We start from the raw sequence: 13,655 nt of genomic DNA on the forward strand, positions 1-13,655 counted from the left end.
ACCCAGAAACAGCCTCAGGATGGGGACTATTGCATTCGGCTGACAATATGATGTGAGGCTAAATGAACCTGATTATAGCTTACATGAACATATATGTGTGTATTTTATATATATATATATATATATACACATACATACATATACATACATACATACACACACATTTACTCGAGAAGCAACACTGCATAAGATATTAAGATTTGTTTTCAGAGATTGTATCTTATATTTTGTCCTACTGCACTGGCAGATTTTCTCACTTGCTTTTAACGTGTTTACACATAAAAAAAGTGAAAAAATGCAGTAGGACAAAATACATTCGTATAAAAAGTACATTCTCTGAAAACAACCCTTAATATCTTATGCAGTGCTGCTTCTTGAGTAAATATATTTTGTTTCAAGGATACTCAGTATATATACATACTCAAGGATACTCAGTATATACAGTTGAAACCAGATATTTACATAAACTTCAGAAAAAACACAAACTTTTTTTTCCTTTACTGTCAAACATTAAATCAGAGTAAACTTTTTCTGTTTTAGATCAATAAATATTAACATATTTTTTGCATTTGTTAAATGTCAGAATCGAGCGAAGGAGAATTTTTATGTATTTTTTTTTTTTTATCACTTTTATCAAAGTCACGTATATATACACTTCCTTAGTATTTGGTAGAATTGCCCCTAAACTGTTTCACTTGGGCCAAACGTTTCGGGTATCCTTCCACAAGCTTTCTACAATAGTTTGCTGGAATTTTGGCCCACTCCTCTTGACAGAACTGGTGTAACTGGGTCAGGTTTGTAGGCCTTTTTGCTCGCACTCGCCTTTTCAGTGCCGCCCACAAATTTTCTATGGGATTGAGATCAGGGCTTTGTGATGGCCACTCCAATACCTTGACTTTGTTGTCCTTAAGCCACTTTGTAACTAATTTGGAGGTATGCTTGGAGTCATTGTCCATTTGGAAGACCCATTTGCACCCAAGCTTGCTGGCTGATGTCTTCAGATGTTGCTTCAATATATCCACATAATTTTCTTTTCTCATGATGCCATCTATTTTGTGAAATGCACCAGTCCCTTCTGCAGCAAAGCAGCCCCACAATATTATACTACCACCCCCATACTTCATAGTTGGGATGGTGTAATGAGGCTTCAAAGCTTCGCCCTTTTTCCTCCAAATATACTGTTTATCATTATGGCCGAACAGTTAAATTTTTGGTTCGTCAGACCACAGGACATGTCTCCAGAAATTAAGATTTTTGTCTCCATGTGCAGTTGCAAACTATTCTGGCTTTTTTATGGTGGTTTTGAAGTAATGGATTTCTCCTCCCAGAGTAACCTTTCAGCTCATGGTGGTACAGGACTCGTTTTACTGTGGATAATGACACTGTCTTACCAGTTTCAGCCAGCATCTTCACAAGGTCTTTTGCTGTTGTCCTGGGGTTGATTTGTACATTTCGCACCAAAAAACCTTCCTCTCTGGGACTCAGAATCCGTCTCCTTCCTGAGCGGCATGATGGTTGTACATTCCCATGTTTTTTATACTTGCGTATTATTGTCTGAACGGATGAACGTGGGACCTTCAGGCATCTGGAAATTGCACCTAAGGATGAGCCACACTTGTGGAGGTCCACAATTCTTTTCCTGATGTCTTGGTTGATTTCTCTTGATTTTCCCATGATGTCAAAGAAAGAGGCTCTGTGTTTGAGGTGTGCTTTATATGCATCCACAGGTGTGCCACCAATTAACTCAGATGGAATCAATTAACCTATCAGAAGCTTCTTAAGTTTAGAATGGAATCATCTGGAGTTTTCTTTTTGTTTAAAGACACAATAAACTTAGTGTATGTATACTTCTGACTTTGATGAAAGTGATAAGAAAAATACATAAAAATTCTCCCTCGCTCGATTCTGACATTTAACAAATGCAAAAAATATGTTAATATTTATTGATCTAAAACAGAAAAAGTTTACTCTGATTTAATGTTTGGCAGTGAAGAAAAAAAAGTTTTTGTGTTTTTTTCTGAAGTTTATGTAAATATCTGGTTTCAACTGTACACACACTGTACAAACTTATTTTAGAAGTTTTACCATCAGCATCATTCTCCTCATGAAAGACCTGCGTCTGCTAGATTTGCGACGACGTGCTGCTTCTCTCAGCATTAAGGTAGGACGCATTTTAGAGAGATGTAAATAAAGTGTTGAAAAATAAATCAAGGGAATGGTAAATTAAATTATGCAGTATAAATGATATAAGGAATAATGAATGAAGAAAAGCTGAAATGCAGTGAGGAATTTATCTTGACAGTGTGTGTAACTAGGCATGTTCTCTTTCTTTACATGACGTGTTAGTATGTCCCAGTACTTGTATACTCTTTTGCTACACACTCAAAATTCTATTATGTACTTTTACATACACACTTTTAGTGCATAGCATAAGTAAGCAAATTGAAATGCAGCAAATAACTTTTTTTTCAATCAACTATTGAAAATCAACTATTGCACCTTTAATGGCTGTTTAAAAAAACACTGACAGATAAACAGGCAACAGAAGCTTTACCTAAAATCTATGTTTGATAATCATGAGGGCTGTCAGTAGCATCTGAACATAAGGAAGAACTTAGTGAAATTTTCTAACAGCTTCACACCTGACTTGTGCCTCTGTATTTTTTTCACCACGGTAAAGATCAAATGATTACATCAGTGGAGTGACAAGATGACAGTGACGCTCATGTTTAAATGCCTTCATAGGAATTTTTGCAAATAAAATAAATATGTAAAACAAACAAACAAAAAAAACAATCAACTAAAACTTTTGCATGGCAAGCATGAGCAGTATTTTTTTTAGAAAGTAGTTCAGCATTCAGTTCAGAGTAAATCTAGTTTAATGCTCACTAAGTAAAAATTAAATTAACTTTGGGTGATATGAAAAAAAGACTTACCCCCACATTCCACATTCTTTCCTATTCACATAAATTAGCCCTTTTCAGAGTAATTTTATTCACAATCAGGCTGTGTAAAAGTTCTCAGAGTTCAACAATGAGTTAAAAAGAAAGCTGATCCAAAAATGTGTCCAACTTGAATAAATCATTTTTACCAGTTTTCATCAGCTCATCTATTATTTTACCCCATTATTATTTTTTTGCCTCCTCTACAGTGCTGAATACATGGAAGAGCAACAGAATACCTGAGGAATATTTTCTGGGTCACCTGGTTGTTTTTGGCGTGTTGTTTTGAAAGTGTTGGATGTTTGCCCATGCAAATCTACACCACAGAATGTGAGGTGGGACACAGAAGTACCTCGTTCTTCAGCACATTGACAGGTTGTGATGAGAGAAGCTTTCAACAAGTTTTTTACTTGAGCAGGAAAAAAGTTTCCCAAAAAAGAAAAGCAAAGCAAAGATTAAATGTCACTAAATTGCATGCGTTGGTTTTGAGAGAAGTTAAGTCATCAGTGTAATCTGGATTACATATGACACTTACACAGATTGCTCCAGCCAGTATTTTTTAATTGCAAACCAATATGCTCTTAAAGTAAATTTTCAACATCAAAATATGTAATTTGTCACCAGATCTTTAAAAAAATATATATAACTGAAAAATGCTGCTTGCATAAGTATTCAACCCCTTCAGACTAGTACTTGGCAGAAGCACCTTTTGTTGCCGTAAGAGCTTTAAGTCTGTTGGTGTAGGTTCCATTGCTCCAGGTTGCTATAGATTCTCAATGGGATTCAGAGCTAGACTTTGACTTGGCCACTCTAGAAGATTCACCTGCATTGCTTTGGCCTTGTGTTTGGGAGCACTGTCCTGCTGAAAGGTTGAAATTTCTCCCAAGGTTTTTTTTTTTTTTTAGCAGACTGAATTGTAATATCCCCCGGTATCTATCCATTCTTCCTTTAAATTTGACAAGAAGCCCAGATTCTGTGGATAAAAAGCATCTCCAGAGCACAATGCTGCCACCACCATGTTTCACTGTAGGGATGGTGAGGTGTGGCCTGTGTTAGGTTTGTGCCACACATAGCATTTTGAAACTCTCATGGCCATTTCTAGCTATAAGCGGTATAAGCCTTGTTTTTTTTAAAAAAAAACAAGCCCATATACGTGAATTGGCTCTCCAAAAGATCATCAAATCCCCATGTAAATACACTGTAGTGAAGTGAAGTGACTTGTGGCCAAGTATGGTGACCCATACTCGGAATTTGTGCTCTGCATTTAACCCATCCAAGTGCGCACACACACACACACACGGAGCAGTGGGCAGCCTTTTTTTGCTGCGGCGCCCGGGGAGCAGTTGGGGGATGGTGCCTTGCTCAAGGGTCTCACCTCAGTCGTGGTATTAAGGGTGGGAGAGAGCACTAGTCCCCCCCCCACCTACAATCCCTGCCGGACCCAAGACTCGAACCCACGACCTTCAGGTTCACCTTCGGGTTACAAGTCCGACTCTCTATCCATTAGGCTTCACAGGCCCTTGCCCTGTCTCTCTGTCTGTCTCTCTGTCTGTTAGTCACATCTAGTGGCAGGATTTGTGTATAACATCTGAATGACAAGCTGTGCTTTTTTGTTCACTAGATTTTGGAGCGTGGCTGTGAGATTGATGTTCATTCAGCTATAAGAACATTAGTGAGATCAGGCACTGATGTTGGTTGAGGAGGTCTGGGGTGCAGTCAGTATTCCGGTTAATCCCAAAGGTGTTCAGCGGGGTTGAGGTCAGGACTCTGTGCAGGACACTCGAGTTCTTCCACTCCAACCTTAACACACAATGTCTTCATGGAGCTGGCTTTGTGAAGAGGGACATTGTCATGCTGGAACAAGTTTGGGCCTCTTAGGTCCAGGGATGTTTGTTTTATTATAATGATGAAAAATGGAACCACCCCACCCCACCCCATTAAGCCCCTGACCCTGTGTTGTTGTTGTTGTTGAGTTTTTTTGGATGACTTTGTTTATCTGTGGATTCACTGTTGTTCTTTGTTGGCGTAATAAGAGAAAAGAAATGAGGAAAATAGAGATGGAATAATGATGATAACAAAATGACAATTATAATTATCTGAATTCTATCAAAAAAAAAGTTGAAAATGAATTTTCAAATGCAATACCATGTTGGTGTGCATTCAAATCTATTTATTAATTTGATTGTTTGTTCAAATAAACACTCCTTCATTCCTTTAAACCACTTACTGTCTGTTTTCATCTTTGACACATACTTTTTGTTAATATTTTCCCCAGACACTAGTCTTATCTCTATTTTCTTAGCATAATTTTTTGATCCATTTAAGCATTCACAATTCCTCAGAAGCACACCAAATGCTACTATGTTGATAGTCAGTGTTAAATGAACAGTAAATGCTTATCTTGTTTAATTTATCTACTCCAAGATTTTATTCCTATAATATTGCTTTAACTCAGCTACTGTATGCATTAAAAAGACTACCTTTAAAAGTAGAAGATATATAGGCCATTTCTATCGCATGGAGAATAGCTTTATTATGTTTTTGAGTAGTAGCAATGTAAATATTTAAAGCATCATTTATTTTGCTTTATTCATATTAATTTATGCCCTGACATGCACTTTTTCATTAAAAATTAAGCACTTGAAATCATAAATGTTTAATGATGACAGGATAATCTCTCACCAGCTATATGAGCGTTGGAGCTTGATTGTTTTATGCAGTAACATGTATGCTTGTGATGTCACTGAGTGCAAGACTATCAGCAGAAGCACAATTACACGATGACTATAGAAACATGGTATGACAAACAAAGGCTGTTTTAAATAGCACATTAATAAATTTCTCAGGTTTCCACAGCATCAGTCTAGATTCATTTCCTCCAAGTCCATGTCCATGAAATCCATCTGAAACTTCTGGCAAGGAGCATTCACAGGTAGAAAAGTATTAAAGTATGCTTCACACTATAATATATACCATACTTTACTTTACTTTACTGCTATTTTAAAGTTTACTTTCTTAAGAGCATCTTAGATATGTTCAGATAATTCTGATAGAAAAAGTATTACACCACATACGTACATAACCCTTCGTTCACACTAGCAATTAACAAGTCGCTCGTGCTGCTAGTAGTCTCTTGTGGGTGTCTGGTGACTGCTACTGTTGCCTGCAGTGGGTGTGGCCTGTCCAGCATTCCGAGATACAAGAATAGCTATATATAGCTTCTACAGCTAACTAGTTAAACACAAATTAAATAATGCACGAATCAGTGTGAAAATTGGTTGTTTGATTCATTGGCAGATTAGCAAAGCAAGCTAACTATACTAGCCACATACATGCACCAGGGGAACCAATGATCTCTGCTACAAGCTTTATTTTTTTCATAATGTCTCTGTTCACATTTAATGAAAAGTCGTATATGACAGGATAAGTTGAAATAACAGTTATAGGTTTTTCTTCCTTTTGAAGAAACATTGGACCAGACCTGCCATAGGATTGGTCAGAGGAATCATTTCAGCCAATCCTTTGGGTTTGTTGCTTTCAAAACTACAATTTACATACAGTCCTGCTCACCATTATTGGCACCCATGAAGTTTAAGTACATAATGTAGAATATCTCCTGAAAAAAATTAATCAATTAATCATTAATCAAACAGCTTTTTTCTATAGAGAACTTGTGTTTGATACAAAAGAGCAAATGATAAACAACAATTTAAAACAAAAAACAATGGGAGAAAAAATAGAAAGACTTAAAGCTTGTTGTGACACTGGTATTGGCACCCTTTACTATAAATCAGTATGGAAATACATTTTGATTCACCTGTGGTAAATCACAAATGAGAATCACCTGTGATAAATTGTCAGTGCCCATGTGACATAAATTAGCCACTGAATGATGACTTCAGTGTTTTAAAAAGCCACATGTTACTACCTGTTCCTTTGTCATAATGGTGAAGACAAAGGAGCTGTCTGAGGACATCAGAAGTGCTATAATTAGCAAACACAAGACCTCCAAATTGTATAAGGCCATCTCCAAAGACCTTGGTATCCCTGTTTCAACAGTGCGCAATGTTAAGAAGTTTGCCAAGCATGGAACTGTCAAGAACCTCCCTGGACATAGGGGAAAGAAGAAAATTGATGAGAGAACTCTTCAAAGGTTGGTGCGAATGGTGGAAAGAACACCACGTCTAACATCCAAAGACCTGAAGGCCAACCTGGAACAGTCTGGGGTCATGGTTTCAACAAGTACTATACGCCGTACACTAAACCAAGCAGGGCTTCATGGCGAAGGCCAAGGAAGACCCCATTGCTGAAGAAAAGACATAAAAAGGAACGACTGATCTTTGCCAAAGAGTACCTGGACAAACCACAATCGTTCTGGGAAAATGTTCTGTGGACAGATGAAACAAAAATAGAGCTTTTTGGCAGTGCACACCAACAGTTTGTTTACAGACGGCGCAATGAAACTTATAAGGAAAAGAACACCCTACCAACAGTTAAGCATGGTGGAGGATCCATAATGCTGTTGGGCTGCTTTGCTGCGTCTGGTACTGGAGGCTTTGACTGTATCACAGGAATCATGAAATCAGAGAATTACCAAGAGATTTTAGAGTGAAATGTCCTACCTAGTGTAAGAAAACTTGGTTTGAGTCAAAGATCATGGGACCTCCAGCAAGACAAAGACCCAAAGCACACATCCAAAAGCACGCAGGAATGGTTGAAAAGGAAAAAATGGACTGTTTTAAAATGGCCAGCAATGAGTCCTGATCTCAATCCCATTGAAAATCTTTGGGGCAAGCTGCCATTGGGGAAAAGAACCCTGCAAACATTCAAGAGCTTGAACAAACTGCAAAGGAAGAGTGGGAGAAAATAACAGCAGAGAAATGCAAGAAGCTTATAGATGACTACAAGAAATGTTTGGAGGCTGTCATTGCTGCGAAAGGGTGTGCAACTAAATATTAAGGAAGGGTGCCTTTATTGCTGCCCATGCCGTTTTTTCCTGTTTCTTCTTTGAAATTACTACATGCAAGTTGAAAAACAATGTTTTGTTTAATTACTTTGGACCTCCAATTACAAAATCCTGATGATATAATTTTGGTACATTTTCATTTATTCCTGAAGATATTGTACAGATTATACAAAAAATAAAGGGGTGCCAATAATGTTGAGCAGGACTGTAGGATTGAAAAAATCTCAATTCAAATGTAGTTTGGTCATCCTGTGGTTTTGTTGCTCACTGCCGCCACTGAAATCACAGATCTGTGTCATGCACATACATAGACAATGAGCAGTCGCCAGTTGTCATTTGGTAGAGTGAACATAGGGTAAAGGACACTTAAACCTGTGAAACAGTTAAAACGTGACGTGGCAGAGGCTCAAATGCACTGAAAATAACTACTAAGCAAAACAAAAAAACAACAAAAAAACCAACAACAACACAAAAAAAAATCTAAGCTAGGATTGTCTATGCACTTGTATATCATCTAATCCTAAGCTAATTACACTCCTAAAAAAATTTAGATCTAGCATCCTAAAGGGTCCTTCATTTGATCTCTCTGGGAGAACCATTAAAGATTCTGCAATGGTGTTTCTCTACCAGAGAGGGTTTCAAGAAGAGCCCTGAAATATCCAAAGTATCCAAACGTCTTTTAAAGAAGTCTCTTTTTCTAAGAATGTATATTATATGGTAGATATAGTGTTTAACATCAGTAGTTCTCTCCCCAAATGCAAGATAAGTAACAATCTATAAGTGTGTGAGCTTGCCCCATCTTCCAGTGGCTAAGCTTGTTTGGAGGCTGCTGTCAGCTTGTTGAGGTTTCACTGACCGGGTTGATCCCAATTTGTACAACAAATCACACTCTTATATAGGGATGCTGGAAATTGATTTTGACCCATCATTGATGCTGGATGAGTGATTTGAAAGAGTCCAGCACTGGAAAGGTCAGTGAAGGTTGTGATACCCAGAAGCATTAAATCATTGCAGCTGGATTTGCAATATAATCTTGAAGACCTTTGACCAATCATTTGAGGTTGTTCATAATCCCTTCAATAAAATATTTTTTAGGATTATGTCACAAGTGAAGCACAGTAAGACAAAATAATAAAAAAAAACATCATGCCATTGGGGAGAGCTTGCCAGTCAGAGGGACCTTATTACTGGACAAAATCTATACCTACTGGCCAATAGTCAAAACCTACAGAAAAATTGGACTGTCATCAGGTCCACTTGTTTAAATCTTTTACTATTGAAATTTCAAAGCACTGTCTCTTCAATATCTCTACTCAGAGTGTGCCCGGGAGCAGCAGTTCGGCCTTCTGAAGTTCCTGAAGAATGAACGAAAAGGATTCCGCCTTTGTCTGCCTCTTGCTCCTTTCCGCTCATCCTTTTTCCTACTACCTTTTGCTGAGCTGCACCGACTAGATGCTGACAAAGCAGGTGGGCTGGAAGGGAGGGGAGTGGAAGTGTCTGTGGTGCTTGGAGGCAAAGTTTGATTGGACGTGGCATCGGGGGGTTTCATTTGCTTCTTCAGAACCTGTTTCTCCAAGTGCTTCTGGATAGCCGAGCCCAGGACAGATACCTCAACCATGGCACCATAGACTTCCCATGTCATACCTTTCTCATCCCAGCACACTTCCTGTACTGGCTCAGGTGGTCCCTCTGAGCCCGACATGGATCTTGGCTCTGGCTCTGGAATTAGCTCAGGTGAGCGTAAGATGATTGGACTAATGGGAGCTGTGGCAATTGAACGAGTTTCTACCCTTAGCTCCGGTGCCCTTGTTGCTATGGGTGTCATGGGAGCTGTGGCAATTGAACGAGTTTCTACCCTTAGCTCCGGTGCCCTTGTTGCTATGGGTGTCATGGGAGCTGTGGCAATTGAACGAGTTTCTACCCGTAGATCAGGTGCCCTTGTTGCTATGGGTGTCATGGGAGCTGTGGCAATTGAACGAGTTTCTACCCGTAGATCAGGTGCCCTTGTTGCTATGGGTGTCATGGGAGCAGTGGCAATTGAACGAGTTTCTACCCTTAGCTCAGGTGCCCTCGTTGCTATGGGTGTCATGGGAGCTGTGGCAACAGAACAAGTCTCTATCTGTAGTTCGGGTGCAGTTTTTGCAATGGGTGTCATGGGAGCTGTAGCAACTGAGCGAGTCTCAATCTGTAGTTCAGGTGCAGTTGTTGAAACAGGGGTCATGGGAGCTGTGGCAACTGAACGAGTCTCTACCTGCAGCCCTGGTGCGACTGTTGCTATGGGTGTCATGGGAGCTATGGCAACTGAACGAGTCTCTACCTGTAGGTCAGGTGCAGTTGTTGATATTGGTGTCATGGGAGCTGTGGCAACTGAGTGAGTCTCTACCTGTAGCCCTGGTGCGACTGTTGCTATTGGCGTCATTGGAGCTATGGCAACTGAACGAGTCTCTACCTGTAGCTCAGGCGCAGTCGTTGCAATGGGTGTCATGGGAGCTGTGGCAATTGAGCGAGTTTCTACCTGTAGTTCAGGTGCAGTTGTTGCAATGGGTGTCATGGGAGCTGTGGCAACTGAACAAGTCTCAACCTGTAGTCCTGGTGCAACTGTTGCTATGGGTGTCATAGGAGCTGTAGCAACTGTTCGAGTTTCTACCTGTAGTTCAGGTGCAGTAGTTGCTATGGGTGTCATGGGAGCTGTAGCGACTGAGCGAGTCTCTACCTGTAGTTCAGGTGCAGCTGTTGCAATGGGTGTCATTGGAGCTGTGGCAACTGAACGAGTCTCTACCTGCAGTTCAGGTGCGATTGTTGTAATGGGTGTCATGGGAGCTGTGGCAATTGAACGGGTTTCTACCAGTAGCTTTGGTGCATTTGTTGCCACAGGCGTCATGGGAGCTGTGGCAACTGAGCGAGTCTCTACTGGCAATTCGGGTGCATTTGGCGATATGGGTGTCATGGGAGCTGTGGCAACTGATCGGTACTCCACTTTCATGCCCACCTGGAGCTCAGCATCCTTTGTTTCCACTGGAACTGATTCACTCTCATCACTTTTTCCCAGTTTGTTAACACAGTACGGGAAGAAGAAAGCAGTGGAACCTTCAGGAGGGGTCATGGGGCTCGTGGCTGCTGAGTGGTATACGACCTCCAGACTGACCTGTGTCTGTATATGCTGTTGTTGCCTGGGTAATAGGTCCCCGTCTGAGTCTCTGTTCTCCAAGGATTCCACTTGCTTCAGTGCCACATTGCTCACTGTCTTTTCTGACCTCTTAGGATCCTTTGAGTCAGACAAAATGACTCCCTCCGCAGATTGGGATTTGTTGGCTCCAGAGACTGTAGTCTCCTGTTGACTTTTAGGTTGTGTTTCTTCTTTGTGGCTTTCTCTGCTTCCATCTGCATCTGTCTCGGGTAAGTTATGCCCACCTGAACTGGTGCCTTGCTCTGCTGAACTATTGCTGATCAAACAGGTCTGTTGCATTTGGCTGAGCTCTATCAAGTCTGCCACCACCATGGATACATCCAAACTGTCCTCCTCACTTGGCACCATACACTCAGGATTGGTTTCACTTTCTCCACTCCACTCAGCTTCCTCCATTTCTGTCTCTGGTGACTCATGATTGGTGACCAGTATTGTGATTTCTTGGCTAGCTTGTTGCAAGTCTGATTTAAAGCGTTCCCTACGTGTGGGTCCTTCACCTGATCCAGGGCTTAAATCCACCACTACTGTTGAACAACTCAGTACTGTTGCGTGAACCTGATCAGCTTTGGTCACAGCGGTCTGGGAGTCAGTATGGATCTCTTCAAGGGCCACCGTTTTTGTATGTTTGCAGGCTTCAGGCAGTTTGTTATCCATCATGTTGTCCTTCACAAGGGTCACACAGGCATAACCTATACCAGAGATAATTTTTGAGCTGATTTTCCAAAACACTCAGGGTGAGAACATGAGTTTCTGTTCATGTGGAGTTGGGGGTCTCCTTGGAGTTTTTGTGTCGTCCCTGAGTTGTACACATTTTCTGGAAATAAAGAAGCAAAATCATACTCATATTAAAGTAGCATTAACTTGTTGTTAAGTTGTTGTTGTGGACATATAAGCTAATTATGATAAAGGGTAAGTTATGTATACTTCAATTCTATAAAACTACAGATTTAGAGAAAACAGACAAACAGACAGATATCAGACATCAGAAAAGTATGTAAGTAAAACATAAGTAGTGTTCAGGTTAATTACTGAAAATGTTAGCCACAGTAACTATAAAAGGCAAATTTTGTTGTGTCTGGTTTATTTTAATTGTATAACATCCTTGAGCTGAATCAGCATTGGTAAAAAAAGATGAAAAATAGGCTAAGAATTATTTTTTTGCAGGAGAAACATTTACAAGTTCACACCACACAGAACAATTACTGATTGATGTTCTACATTTCAAATATGTAGTTTTATCCTAGTCATAATTGGATGCTGGAATTATGTTTCTAGTCAATGGTAGTAGGTAGGAGGAAAAAAAGGCATGATTTCATAAGCATAGATAAACACAGATTCTGATTTGACTTCTCCTGCTTTACTACGTAGTGCAAAGGAATGCTTTGTACGCCACCTGTCTGATTCCATATCTTTTATATCTGTAGCACTGATAATGATTTATACAGAGATAACAAGATTTGAGCATACTGTAAGAAAAAAACCCCAAAGTACTAGAAATAATACATACCTGCAATCCTAGTGTTGACTAGTAACCCTGTTCATGTTTACATCCCACTCGAGAAAAACAACGTGTATCGGATCCAATGCATGTTCATTTCTCTTTTTGAAGCTCCTACTTCTCCTGTGGGTGCTGAAGAAGGCAGGTTTGTTTTCTAGAATCCTCCGCTGTAGATGGAGGTCTTTGGATTTCAGCGTTGTCTCTGAGTATCGAAAGCTTCTGATTTTCTGTTTCCCTGGAAACAAGGCTCAACCTGGCAGCGAGTGGTAATGCAATGACAAAGTCTCTTCAGCTCTTTAATAAGCTGCAAATGGTGTTGATTAATATGTGAGACAAGTCTGAATGCAAACTGGAGTGTTTGTAATCAAACAGACAGACTAGGCATCATCGGGCATTAGTTTAAATTTGTGTGCTTTAACAAATGAAAACCAAATAGTTCACCAGTTCTGGTGAAACAGTAGCTTGTTATTCTTTATCAGTCAGTCATTATTTAGCAACACTATGGATCAATCTATGAAGAGCCATCCAACATCACAAAATGGGCATGGTTCATGTGTGTGTTGCGTTGTGATTCTGTTACTGGCTGAACAACGAATACAGATGATTCTTTGATCTGAGAATTTCTTCTGTGTGGGTGTAAAAACACGATTCTTAGTCTGGAACCTCTCACAAACCAGGTCCAGGTCTTACACAACTCTGTTGCCTAGCAACGTGCCGTGTGGATGTCGGTATCACTGGATTGGTAAACGGCGATGGTGATGGAGGTGTGTGTGGGTGTATGTTTATGGGGGTGTGTGCAAAAAAAAAAAAAAAACATCAAAAGGCACTAAATAACTGGGAATAAAAAATTTTCATCAGTGATTATACACAGGATAAGGAGAAAGACATGATGCAGGGGGGTGAGTAGGAGGGAAGAGAAAAGATAGAGAGAGAGAATGAGGAGGAGGTGAAGAAGCCTGAATAATGAGCCAGTGAGAAATGCAAAGACTTGAGCACCATGGGGATGTTTTTTTTTTTTTTTTTCAACTTTCATAGTGTTGGTTGTGTCACATACACTCATCG

The 13,655-nt window shown here is 39.9% G+C and overlaps 1 protein-coding gene across 1 annotated transcript; it reads right to left on the reverse strand.

Annotated features, from left to right (window-relative positions):
• Positions 1-5,449: 5,449 nt before the first annotated feature.
• On the reverse strand, positions 5,450-13,231 carry LOC113547114 (proline-rich protein 36). Its single transcript, XM_026947336.3, has 2 exons — positions 12,603-13,231; positions 5,450-11,909 (listed from the first exon to the last, which is right to left on the reverse strand). Exon 2 carries the CDS (start codon positions 11,750-11,752, stop codon positions 9,218-9,220), a length of 2,535 nt encoding a protein of 844 aa, XP_026803137.1. The 5' UTR covers positions 11,753-11,909; positions 12,603-13,231; the 3' UTR covers positions 5,450-9,217.
• Positions 13,232-13,655: the final 424 nt, after the last annotated feature.

Source organism: Pangasianodon hypophthalmus, chromosome 9 (assembly GCF_027358585.1).
Source record: "Pangasianodon hypophthalmus isolate fPanHyp1 chromosome 9, fPanHyp1.pri, whole genome shotgun sequence".
Taxonomy (NCBI): domain Eukaryota; kingdom Metazoa; phylum Chordata; class Actinopteri; order Siluriformes; family Pangasiidae; genus Pangasianodon; species Pangasianodon hypophthalmus.

Bases quoted from the DNA above. Each gene is read 5' to 3' on its own strand.
- LOC113547114 (XM_026947336.3), bottom strand. From the start codon at position 11,752: ATGATGGATAACAAACTGCCTGAAGCCTGCAAACATACAAAAACGGTG.